General features: G+C 50.5%; 1 protein-coding gene across 1 annotated transcript in view; it reads left to right on the top strand.

Annotated features, from left to right (window-relative positions):
• The window catches only part of LOC147748519 (coiled-coil domain-containing protein 159-like), a 190,241-nt gene extending 182,618 nt beyond the window's left edge, over positions 1-7,623 (top strand). Inside the window, exon 13 of the mRNA XM_086962771.1 lies at positions 7,529-7,623. Coding sequence (XP_086818897.1) covers positions 7,529-7,614 — 86 coding nt within the window. The 3' untranslated portion in view covers positions 7,615-7,623. The remainder of the gene's footprint in view (positions 1-7,528) is intronic.
• The last annotated feature ends 6,016 nt before the right edge of the window (positions 7,624-13,639 follow it).

Below are 13,639 nucleotides of genomic sequence, written 5' to 3'. Positions count from 1 at the left end.
AGAAGCTCCAGAGTGAGCATGAAGGCAAGAAACTCCAGCTTGAACATGAGCGCAGCTTAAAGGAACTAGAGCTCAAGGCCAGAAACGAAGAGGCCCGACCCCCGGGGAACAGAGAAGTCCCTGCCCCGGCCGAAGCTAAAGTGCACATACCCAAGGATGTCGTGAAAGAATATTACAAGGGAGACGACATCCAGCAATGGTTCAAGGCGTATGAGGTCGCCTTGACCTCCCACCGAGTACCTGAAAAGGATTGGGGGGCCGGATTATGGGGTCGCTTCCTCAGTGAGGGGAGAGAAACCATGCTGGACCTGCCCACCACCGTCATGAACTCCTACCCCCATATGAAGGACGCCCTACTATCTCGATACGGGCTCACCCCCGAGATGTACCGGCAACAATTCAGAGACTGCAAGAAGATCCCCGGCACCACTTGGGTGGAATACGTGAATTTCTACAGCCGGGCCTTGGAAGGGTGGATCAAGGGCAGCAAGGTGACCACCTTTGAAGGCCTCATTGACCTCATTGCCTACGATTACCTGTCCAACAACTGCTTTGTAGAACTGAGACAGCATCTTCTGGACAGCGAATTGGCCGACCCCCGGAAGCTGGCTGTTGAGGCCGATCGATGGGTGAGCACCAGAGTCCCCCGGGGTCCCGTGGGGAATTATGGCCGAAACAAGCAAGGGTCTTCCCGCCAGAGGGGCCAGGGTAGACAGAGGGGCCCCAGACAGGACCGCCCCAAAGCCCCCCCAGAAACCAGTCCGGGTCCTCTCCTCCTGCCACAAGGGCAGGGTTTCCCCCAGCTAGACAGGGACCCAGAATAAGCACAGCCTGCTACCAATGTCAAGAGACAGGGCATTATGCCAGTGACCCCAACTGCCCCATGCTCCGAAAACCCACTGCTGTAAGCCCCCCGCACGCCAGCTAGCCACCGTAGCACTAGAAGAGGAAGATACAGAGGGGTGGGAACCAGCAGCCATGACCTTAGTGTCCCTGGGGGATAGAGAGATGGTTCCCGGAGATCTCCTGCCCGATAACACTGAAAAGTACCGACAGCAGGTGACCGTCAACGGACACCGCATAGGGGCCCTCCGAGACACAGGGGCCAGCATTACTGCAGTAAGGGGGCACCTAGTTACTGAAGACCAAATTATACCCCACGCCTCCTGCAGGGTGATATCAGCTGACAACTCCGTCCGCACCTGCAGAATAGCTCAGGTCCCATTCGAGTGGGAGGGCGTCTCCGGGGAATTACGAGTAGCAGTCCGCACCGACATGCCCGTGGACTGTCTACTGGGTAACGACCTGGAGAGCTCCCCGTGGAAGCAGGTAGAGCGGAGGACTCACTTAGAGATGGTGGGCCTGCCCGAGTGGGCCTGCGTGAACACACGATCCATGGCTGCCCGAGCCTCCGCCCCCGAGGGGGTGGAACCCGAGAACCCTCGCCCTGTCCCCGCCGAGCTGGAGGGCAGCGGGCGAACCGAAGGCCTAGACCTTTTTCCCAGCGAGAGCAGTGAACCCGACCCGGGTTCTCCGGTTCCTGCCGGTGAATCAACCCCGAACACAAACGACCTCCCTGAGCTAGCCCAGTGGCGCCAGGAGGGGGGGCCCTCTCAAAAAGAGTTCTGCCTGGAACAAACCTCCTGTCCCTCTCTAGTGGGGCCGCGGCAGCATGCCGCCGCCCATGCCGCCGGTGACCAGTCCGGCTCCCACCACGTCTATTGGGAAAACGGCCTACTGTATAGCGAGCAAAAGTCCGCCGAACTAGGGTCAGCCCGGGTGCTGGTGGTACCCCTACGTTTCCGCGGCTTTCTCCTGAACCTCGCCCATGATGTGCCCTTGGCGGGACACTTGGGACAGGACAAACGTACCACCGTCTGGTCACACATTTTTACTGGCCCCACATGCGCTCCGATGTGGAGGCCCACTGCAAGTCTTGCCCCACATGTCAGGCCAGCGGAAAGAGCGGCGGGAGGCGCAAAGCTCCCCTCCAACCCTTCCCCGTGGTCAGTACCCCCTTTCAACGGGTAGGAATAGACATTGTGGGGCCCCTTGACCCCCGGACCTCCTTAGGCCACCAGTTCATCCTTGTCCTAGTAGACCATGCCACCCGATATCCCGAGGCCATTCCCCTTCGAACGGTGACGGCCCCCGTAGTGGGGCGGGCCCTCATGGGGATCTTCTCCCGGGTGGGATTCCCGCGAGAAGTAGTGAGCGAACGAGGGACGAACTTCATCTCCAAGTACATGAAGTCCCTCTGGCAACAGTGAGGGGTGACGTACAAGTTCACCACCCCATACCATCCCCAAGGTAACGGCCTGGTTGAGCAGTTCAACCGCACCCTCGAGGGAATGATTATGGGTCTCGAAGAGCCCCTGAGGCACAAATGGCACGTCCTCCTTCCCTGCCTCCTGTTCGCGTGCCGAAAAGTTCCCCAAAAGTCCTTGGGGTTTAGCCCTTTCGAGCTGCTCTATGGACACCCCGTGCGGGGGCCCCTCAGCCTGGTCAAGGAAGGATGGGAGACGACGTCTCTGGACCCCCTCCAGATGTGTTTCGATACATTCTGGCCCTCCGAAACCAGACTCGGAAGTTCCGAGATGTGGCCGAGGCAAACATTGAGGCCAGTCAAGAAGAGATGAAAAGGTGGTATGACCAGAATGCCACTCTGGTCGAGTTTCAGCCCGGACAACAGGTCTGTGTGATAGCCCCTGTGGAACCTTGTGCCCTGCAAGACAAGTGGACAGGGCCCTTCAAAGTGGTGGAACGAAAAAGCCAGGTTACCTACCTCATCGATGTGCAGTCTCTCAGGAACCCCTTGCGGGTCCTTCATGTGAACCGCCTTAAACCCCACTTTGTGCGGTCCGAGTTGAGTTTACTCCCCGCCACTGACGACGGAGCAGAAGAGGACACGGATCCTCTCCCCGATCTCTTGTGTACGAAGGAAAAAGATGGCTCCGTAGAGGGAGTGAGTTTCTCCCCCTCCCTCATCCCCGAGCAGCGCGAGGACTGTCGCTAGCTACTGGGACAGTTCTCTGACCTTTTCTCTCTCGTCCCCGGCGTCACCAGTTGGTGCGTCCACGATGTGGACACCGGGGACAGCCCTCTGGTACGGCACAGAGCCTACCGCGCTCCCGACCGAGTGCGAGCCTGCATCAAGGCAGAAGTCTCTAAGATGCTAGCCCTGGGGGTGGTTGAAGCCGCCGACAGCCCATGGCCAGCCCCGTGGTTCCGGTTCCGAAGGCCGCTGCCCCTGGCGCTGTCCCCGAGCTGAGGTTCTGTGTGGACTACCGAAGGCTCAACGCAGTCACCAGAACCGATGCTCACCCCATTCCCCGAGCAGACGAGCTCATTGACTGTCTAGGGTCTGCTCGCTATCTCAGCACCTTCGACCTGACCAGCGGATACTGGCAGATCGCCCTGACAGAGGGAGCCAGAGAGAGATCCGCCTTCTCCACCCCGGATGGTCACTACCATTTCCAGGTGATGCCCTTTGGAATGAAAAACGCCCCGCCACCTTCCAGAGGCTGGTTAACCAGGTACTGGCGGGATTGGAAGAATTCAGTGCCGCGTATCTGGACGATATCGCGGCATTTAGCTCCCACTGGACCGAACATCTCCTCCACCTCCGGGAGGTCTTGTTAGCCCTGCAGAGGGCGGGTCACACCATCAAAGCCAGCAAATGTCAAATTGGACAGGGGTCCGTGGTCTACCTGGGGCACAAGGTAGAGAGCGGCCTCGTAGCACCACTCCAACCCAAGATCGATGCAATCGTGGCCTGGGAGGCCCCCACCACCCAGACGGAGGTGCGGGCGTTCCTAGGGCTCACGGGATACTACCGAAGATTCAAAAAGGGGTATGGCAGCATCGTAGTTCCCCTCACAGAATTGACCTCCAAAAACCAGCCGAAGAAAGTTAGCTGGACCCCTGCCTGCCAAGAGGCGTTCGAAGCGTTGAAACACGCTATGTGTACTGCTCCTGTGTTACAGGCCCCCGACTACTCCCAAGAGTTCGTGGTCCAAACGGACGCGTCCGAGCATGGCATCGGAGCCGTCCTGTCCCAGATGAACGAGAAAGGCCTGGATCAGCCAGTGGCCTTCATAAGCCGGAGGTTACTCCCTCGAGAGCAAAGGTGGAGCACCATCGAGCGGGAGGCCTTCGCGGTGGTTTGGGCCCTGAAGAAGCTGAGGCCCTACCTGTTCGGTACTCACTTCCGGGTCCAAACCGACCACCGACCCCTCCGGTGGCTAATGCAGTTGAGAGGGGAGAACCCCAAATTGTTGCGATGGTCCATCTCCCTCCAGGGGATGGACTTCACTGTTGAGCACCGGCCTGGTGTTGACCACGCCAACGCAGACGGCCTGTCCCGATTCTTCCGCCTCAGTGAAGAGAACCCCCAAGGGGATGGGTAGTTCTCCCCGCCTTTCAGCTGGGGAGGACACGTGTTGAACCTGGCCTCGTGGCGTGGTTCCCCCCCAATCCTCAGCGCCCCATTAGCTCAGCCCCGCACCCAGAAATCCCTGATTGTCCCATCCATGTCCGCCCAAACGCCGACGACCAGCCCCGGCTTACCCCCGTACCCTTCCCCGGCCCTGCGCGCCAGACCCTGCATGGCCCCATAGGCCCATCGGCAGCCATTTTCCTTCCCCGAGATCCCTTCTCCCTGGGCCTAGCATGACCCCCCAGCCCCAGCGACACTCAGACTCCAGACACGCCAGCCCCCGCTGGGAGGGTGAGGGCTTCCCGAGTGAGAGAAGACAGGGAGTTTCGATTACACCTCCGGCCTCCCCTGAGAGACTGGTTTATGTCACACCTCTGGCCATCCCCTGGGAGCCGGTTTTGATCGCACCTCTGGCCTCCCCGAGTGCTGGTTCTAAACCCTGCTGGGCGTCTGGGAATTCCCGGACCATCCTCAAAGAGATCAAAAAGGCCAACCGCCGGACCGCACCAACGACCAGCCCCCAAGGCCTAAGACCTCTGCCTGCGAGGGTCCGGACATCAAAGAGCCACTGGACTATATCAAGGCTCGCCCAAGGACTAGCGGGCAGTTGTATCCTGGACGGGAAAGCCCTGCTGATCTGATCGCGGCTGACCCTTGGGGAAAACTGAACTTTGGAACTCTTCGAGGCCTGCTGACGCTGTCGCGGCTCTTCGTCGCATCTACGAAACCAGAACATCGGAGCCCTGCTGACCTCGTCGCGGCTCAATCTTGAACCTCAAAGATCTTCATCGAACTTCCCGAGCCCTGCTGACGTGGTCGCGGCTCCTCAAGAACTTTCTACGGAACCGAGCCCTGCCGACTTTGTCGCGGCTCGAGGAGTACTCTGGTCTGGCTAGACCATCGATGCTACCAACACAAACTGAGTAACCTGAAGTGAGTAGGACATCCAGTACGACCATCATCTCCTGTGTCCCCCCGGCTCGAGGATTGAGAGCTGTGCGCAGGGTACGCATCGTACTGGCCCAACACCTAAAACTGTCCCGCTTCCCTGTTACCCGAATCTCTGAGACTTTACGATCCCAAGATGGCCTGTAAATAAGAGTGCTGATTAATTTTTCCTGTTCATAAAGAACGTGTTACTGAAAACCTAAAAGTGTGGTGTCCGTTCGTAAGGGTGGTGTGGTCTCAGTGTGTACGATCCATTACTCGAAGTCCTCCCAGGTGGGGACCTCTCGTCAAGGCTCGGCATTATTGGCAGGAGAGTTGGGTCACGGAGCAATCGGGTAGACATAACCTGACCTCCGGGGCCGCCCCTTCTAACAACGACATGCACTGTGGGATTGGGAAAGATACTCTCAGATAAGTATGATGTACCCTGAGATAAGGAAGGAGTACTCTGGCAAATATTAGCGCACTCAGAGATAAGGACGTAAAGCTGGAGATTAAGGGGGAGTACTCAGGTATAAGAACATGGCACCTTATTAGGGTGGGGAATTCGTTGCACCCCAGCCAGCCTGCCGCATAGCATCAACTGACTCATACCCCTTACATTCTAAAACCCACACAATGCCATGCCGGCGCGTGAGATGCCGCATGCATGTTCACGGAAATACCACACTGACACTCTCGTATAAGGACATGGTTATTTGGAATAAGGAGAGGTTTTCTCAAGAATAAGGATGGGGATACTGAGGAATAAGGAAGGGGGTATTGAGGAAGAAGGATAGGGTTGTTGAGGAACAAGGATGGAGTTACTAAGGAACAAGGATCGGAATATTGAGGATATGGAAGGGGTTATTGAGGAATAAGGAAGGGGTTATTGAGGAAGAAGGTTAGGGTTATTGAGGAACAAGGATGGAGTTACTTAGGAACAAAGATGGGGTTACTGAGGAATATGGAAGGGGTTACTGAAGAACAAGGATGGGGTTACTGAAGAACAAGGATGGGGTTACTGAGGAACAAGGATGGGGTTATTGAGGAATAAGGATGAGGTTATTGAGGAATAAGGAAGGGTTTATTGAGGAAGAAGGATAGGGTTACTGAGGAACAAGGATGGGGTTATTGAGGAATAAGGAAGGGGTTATTGAGGAAGAAGGATGGGGTTATTGAAGAACAAGGATGGGGTTACTCAGCAATAACTGCACACTTAGCTGGGAATAACTTCAGAGTCGCTTGAGAATCTGACTGGGTTCCTCTGGAGAAAGGATAGTATACACCGACTAAGGATGGTGACTTAGGGCGGGCACTCTAAGAAGGGCGGGTGTACAAAGGTAAGGACAAAATATTGTGGGCTAAGGATGGTATGTTGAGGGATAATATGAGTGTACTTGAGATACCAAACGAGTACTGTGCAGTATGGATGCAAAACTGAGCATAGGGTACTCTATGATAACAAAGGTGTACTTGAGGATAATAGCATACACTACAATAAGGGAACAGTAGTATGGGATAAGAGTAGCCTACTGTGGTAACAGGACTGTGGAAATGAGTGCACGGATGTTGTACTCAAGGGCATGGATGGTGCACTTAAGGAAAGAACAGGTACATGGAGATATGGTACTCTGGGCTAAAAATGGTACACAAAATAAAGACGGTTACTATTTGATACAGACAGGTACTCTAAATAAGGACGGGGTTGTCGTTAGATAAGGATGGTCTACTTTGGGTTAAGGATAGTTAGAGATAATAAACACAGTACTTGAAGATAACAACTGGGTACTTAGAGATTAGGACAGTGTACTCTGGAATAATGTTTACTCCAGTATACAGAAACAGTATCCTGGATAAGAAAAGACTGCTTAGAGATACGCAAGCAGTACTCTAGGACGAAGATAGGGTATAAGGGCACAATATAAAACTTTATAAATAAATAAATAAGGACGTGGCACTGTGGAATAAAATAGTGTACTCTGCAAGCAGGATGGGGGTGCTCTGGGAGATGGTCTAGGGTACTAGTGATGTTGAGGACGGATTACTCATGTGTGTGGATGGAATACCTGGAAACAGACATGGTATATGGAACATTCTAGGGTACTCTATGATACTAACCTGATCCCACAAACCTCTTCCAATGTTATTTACGCCTCGCAGGTCGAAGGAATCGAAACCAGAAGAATTGTGATGGTGGCGGCGGTGGTTGCGGGGGGAGGGGTACTCCAGAACGGTCATGCTTCTAACAGAGAAAGGTACTGCTTTTCATTAACCTACCCTCCTCAGTTATTTCTTCTCTCCTATTTTTACTTATTTATTCAAAACATTTTAGTATGTGCTCATGCCACCAAAGGATGCTATGCAGCGAGGGTACATTAGGGAGAGACAACTGGGGGGAGGGAAGGGGTTTGGAGGGTTTCTAAAGTTATTCAGTAGCAAACTCTTGGAGGAGAGAGCTGGTCCAGCAGAGGAGCCTTGATGAGCCTGGCATGGTTTGGGTTCGAAGGGCTCACATTTTGTCAGGAAGAGTCACTGTGACGCAGGTAGGTAAAGTGATTCGACCAGTTGCACAATTGTGATCAAGTACAGCAGCCGAGGTTGCCTGGCTGCAGTGCTCTGGATGTAGCCCTCCAGCCAAGATTAGAGTTCAGGTCAGTGGTGGCAGATAAGCACCTGGCAATTGGGCAGCTCCTCGCAATGGTGGAGGAGCTTTGCTCCACTGACTGGCTCAGAGCCAGTAAATCAAAAATAAAACAATGTCATCATTTATTTTTAAATTTCCTGGCTTTGATCCAGCTTGCAAAGGGAGAGGCGGGGCATTGGGAGGAGGAGTGCGATGTGTACTCCACTCCCTAAGTGCGCATGTGAGTTTGGCTGGCCGTCCACGGCCATCCAAAACACATATGCGCACTTAGATTTCTCCAGCCCGGTTGCATTGAGCAGCCGGGTTGGAGAAACCCTCCCTGGTCTGAGCAGGGCGCCTTTTCTGCCCGCTCAGATCAATCACCATGCTGCTGTCATGTGGAAGCAGTGCAAGGATTGCAGGTAGTCCCTGACGTGGCCCCAGTGCTTGCTACGACCAGGAAGGACAAAGCCGAGCACGACGCGGGAGGCAGCTCCAGGTATGTTTTTCTTTTAAATGTATTTTTTATTATAACCCCTCGCCCACTGCCTGCTCCCGCGCCCCCCCACGCCCCAACCACTCGCCTCACCACCTCTTTATTGTGGCAGCTGCGACTTGAATATTGCCAGCCAAGATGAGATGCAGTTGTTTGAGATGCAGGTGTTTCTCTTTTGGCAATAATAGTGGTGTCTTTTGAGGCATAACTGCCTTTTTAAGTTAAGGTGGTGTCTTGTGACTGTGAGTGCTATTATTGTAGCCGTTTGTGAGGCATAGTTGCTTTTCAGGAGCTATAGGTCTTCATGACATATTGTGGTCTCTCGCGAGGGAGTGCAGTGTTACCTGTGGCATAGTGGCCTCCTCTGAGTTAGAGTGAGCTTTTGTGAGCTACTGTGTCCATTCGGATATATTGAGGCCTTTTGCAAGGGATTCTGCAGTCTTTCCTGAGTGGCCTTTTTTGGAGCCTCAGAGGCGTCATATAAGCTTTCGTGGCTTCTCTGGAAGCACAGTGTTTTACAGTAAGGAACAATGACCTTTCCTGAGCTAGTGCATCTTTTGCGAGGTAGGGGGGTCTCTTTTGTGGGACTGCTGTTTTCCTGAGGTGTACCGCCTTTTTATTAGGTATGGTGGCATCTCAGGTGACAAAGCAGCCTCTCTAATGATATGAGCCCATCATACCAATTTCTGTGCAAGAACACATCCATCTGGAGTGGGTTCTTCTCCCCTTGCCCCTTTTTGGCCTGTTTTAGCTTCCAGACTTTGAGCCAAGACCAGTTAAACAAAATCCAACTCTAATCTCTCTCTCCCACCTTGTGTGCCCTCAGGTTCAAGACAAAGATACTGTGGTGTAGATGTGAGATTCAGCAGACTCCACAGAAGAACCCCAGCACAGCCTAACATCGTAATAATAAACTGTCATTGCTGTTACCTACATTCCGCCTTTGTCTGTGAGCCGTTAGACCATTAACTGTACATTGTTCTTGCATTTCTAGGTTGAGCCATCGGATGATGACCTATTCTCCGCTCTCATCTGCCTCTTCCTGTGTTGGGTGCAGGGCCGGTTTTAGGGATATTGCAACTGCAGCCGCACTGGGCGCTGACCTCAGGGGGGCACTGTGTTTTTCAATAACTTAAGATTTTAAAACACCTGCTCTAGAGTTCCTTGTGCCTCCAGTTGTCAGGCAACCATTACAAATGTCAAGATTACTCTTGTGAATAATGTTCCTGCTGGAGCGAGAGATCAGAGTTTTGTCTAGTGGTAGTTTTGACTCACCATAAAGTAGCACAGAGGGTTAATATGCCTGCTGCAAATAACTCATACAGTACAGATCACAGATCTGTGTTTTCTGTGGATAGCTGAATGGGATACTGCTTTTGTCACAGAGTCCTTTTTGTCATCACAGTTCATAAGATACAACCCTAATATAGAACAGTGACTGTTACGAACTGTCATCAAAGAGCTCCATGCAAACTGCATAAAATAGTTAGGACATTATGTGTTTCCCCCAGTCTTTCATTATCTATTCCTAATGTTGCTGAAAAGGGGTTGTTTGGGTAGATATACATTCTTATTAGTAAAGTCAGCCTTTACCAGTGCTCTAAAACAAATGAAATGTATGTGAGAGAGGGGCAATGGAGAGAAAAGGGGCACTTTTGCTGGGTGGTCATGATGGAATCCAAGGAAGAGGTCATGTGGGGTGTGTGGAGGGGGGAAAACAAGATTGGTGCTACCAGTGCTAAAGCCGGCTCTAGTTAGGTGGACCATAGGAACATGAATAGCAATTCTCCAAATAAATGCCAAGAGAATCTGAATTTCATTAAAGACACAGAGGCTAACATTATGCATTATTCCTTTAATGCCACTCCATGCACAACTTGAAAGAACATTATATCATGAAACAAAAGCAATCTAGAATAAAACATCCGCACAGTATGAGTAGTCCATGCACTGAACATTCTTCCTCTTTAAAATGCAAAACTTGCTTCCTCCTTTCTTATTAAACGAGGATGGAGTACACCGCAGTGGTGTCTATGTCTATGTACTGGTTCTTGTTGGGCGCATATATCACCCTGGGGTCTCATAGTGCTTTTGCCGAGACTCAGAAACAGACAAGAAGGATGACTGGAAAGAGAAGGTAGATTAAAATAGCCAAGTCTTGAAGGATTTACGGAACTTCTTGTGGTCAATCTCAGTGCGAAGGTGGAGTGGCAGGGCGTTCCAAATATAATCTGCTGCCGTTCTTGACTGTACGAACCTTCGGGATTGTTAATAGATATTTATTAGCAGAACGAAGAGTTCTTGCTGGCTGATACATTTTCAGTTTGTTAGCCAAGTAATGAGGACCCTGTCCATTGAGAATTTTATGGACAAGACAGCAGATTTTAAAATGAATTCGCTTCTTGACTGGCAGCCAATGGAGAGCCTTCAAACTGGGTGCAGAGGGGGAGCCAAGGGGAAGGTTTAAAACCAGTCAAACAGCTGTATTCTGCAGAACCTGGTGCTTAGTTAGGAGTTCTTCGTTTATGGACGCGAATAGAGTGTTCCCATAATCCAGACGACTGATGATTAAGCCCTGAATCAAAGGCATACTGGAAGGTAATGGGACCCATTTAAAGATTTTCCGGAGGGCAACATTAGTCCGTAGCAGGTACGCGCGACATGATTGACATGGTCACACATGGAAAGTTGATTGTCAATCATTACGCCAAGGTTGCGGGCTGTTACCTTCACAAGGGGTCAAGTACCCAAGGTAGAAGGCCACCAATCGTTTGTCCATAGCACCTGGGCGTTACCAGAAATAACAATTTCCGTTTTATTTGCATTTAGCTGGAGGTTGTTAGTTAACATCCAGTTGTTTATATCCAGCATGCATTGCCTGAATCTATGTTTAGTATCAGCAACGTCAGGGCCGAGAGTAATTAACAACTGCGTATCATCGGCTTACGACAGTGTGTTGAAGCTGTGGGCCTTAATAAATTTGGCCAGTGGGGATACATATAAGTTGAAGAGCGTAGGGGCCAAAATGGATCCCTGGGGGACACCCCTGTTGATGGATTGGCTCTTGGAGGTAAAAGCACTGATTTGAACTCTGGAAGTTTGATCACTCAAGTAACACCTGAATCAAGCCAATGCGGGCCTCCAACACCCGTCTCCCACAGGTGCTCCAAAAAGATGGAGTGAGAGATGGTGTCGAAGGCGGTCGACAGATCCAAAAGGACCAAGATGGTGGATTTTTGGTTGTCCAGAGAGAGTCTAATGCTATCCACCACTTCTAGTAGGGCTGTTTCGGTACTATGGAAGGCCCAAAATCCTGACTGAGAAGGATCTAACACTTTATTGTTTTCCAGGTGTTTGATTAATTGCCAGTTTATCAGTGACTCCACGATTTTACCGAACAGGGGAAGAAGGGAGATTGGTCGATAATTGTTTGGCAGTTCAGGATCTGAGGTGGGCTTCTTTAGGAGGAGTCTAACTATAGCCTCCTTCCACCTAGCAGGTACCGAGGAATATAGTAACAAGAGGTTACAAAGTCTAGCTAAGCTGGGAATAACTGCTAGACTAATTTTTGATAGAACTTGAGAGGAAACTGGGTCAGTGGAAGAACCTGATTTCACCCTCTTATGTGCCAGGGTGACTTCTTCCAGTGTGAATTCAGAGAATTCGTCAAGAGTAGAAGCCATCAAAGAGCAATTGTCATCTAGTCTCTGAATTGGCGATTGAGTGGTAGTATGGGGAAACTGTCTGTAGATACTGTCAAGTTTATCAACAAGGAAGGTTGATAGAGTCAACCCACTCATGTGAAGCTAGTTGTGGGGGTTGAATAGAAGCATCATTTGTAAATTCTTTCAGAATCTTAAACAATTCTTTTTGGGAATTGGAGGCTTTATTAATTCTTTCCCCAAGGTAAATGTTTTTTCCGAGGCAATGTGATCTAGATAACGCATATGTAAAAATGTATAATCATTTCGATCAATGAGGCATATGAGTGTCTCCAGTTACGTTCGGCCTTCCTGGCCGCTAATTTGTCTATTTTTAAATCAGGAGTGAACAAGGGTGAGGATTTGTGAAAACTTGTAACTTTTTTCTTTGGGACAATTTTGTCAAGGGCCTGACAGATAGCAACTTCTAGCAGATTGGCTGCATCATTAGGGTGGTTAGGATTAGACAGCGGGGAAGTGATAAAATATGAGGAAAAAGATTCCATATTAATTTTATTCCAGGGCCTGCGCCATATTGCTTCTGTTACAGAGTCTTTTTGGCAAGTAGATATGATCGGTATATCGAATTTCAACAGGAAGTGGCCAGACCAGAGAACAAAGAATCAAAAGGGGGAGTGAAGAGCTAAAAAGCACTTCGGTGGGCGCACCCTCCTCCAGTTAATGGTATGAATAAACAACAAGGTCCACCTCTAGAAGGTATTCTGTGAGCCAGAGTATATCAGGCATACACAGTATTTGTTAAAATACCTCTTACACACCAAAAGGGCTCTTGGTGTCATGCTTCATCATCGGGTCTTCCCACCCCGCTGCGGGACGGGGCATGCTACGACTAGCGACTACGCTGGAGCACTTAGATATTGTAAGTGCTATGTGAAGTGTATTGAGTGAGTGTGAGTAGGGTCAGGAGTGATATAGAAAAGTGAGATTTAAAAGAATACCTGGCCTTATGAAAGCAAAAAAATATTTATTAGTCATAGGCTGGTACCGTTAAAAATAGTGTGGCAGAGACAATCTAGGTTAACAATGGGCTAGTTCTCCTGGTGTTGTCAACATGTTTCGAGGCTGACTGCCTCTTCGTCAGGACGGGGTCATATCCCTCTGTCACTCACTAAGGTTGGCAACAATGTGTGCTATGTGTATATACAGGTGAATGGAAAATAGATTATAATACAACTGCAAAATGGCATTCAATATTGAACAGTTATAGCCTTTCAGTATTTCTGAGTCGTGGGCCTGCAAAGATAAAGATAGAGCACGTAAGTATTTACTGCGCGTCCCAATGCGCGTTCATATATCACCTGAAAAAGAAAAGTTGGTGACATAAGGTGACTTTGCGATTTGCCGGTAAGATACACTTAGGTGCTGTGACCTGTAGGTGAAAGGAAAAAAACACTACAAGACAAAACCAACATTTAACATAAAACACACTC

The sequence above is a fragment of the Lissotriton vulgaris genome, chromosome 1_1 (assembly GCF_964263255.1).
Source record: "Lissotriton vulgaris chromosome 1_1, aLisVul1.2, whole genome shotgun sequence".
NCBI classification, from domain to species: Eukaryota; Metazoa; Chordata; class Amphibia; order Caudata; family Salamandridae; genus Lissotriton; species Lissotriton vulgaris.
This window is presented reverse-complemented; position numbering and strand designations above follow the sequence as displayed.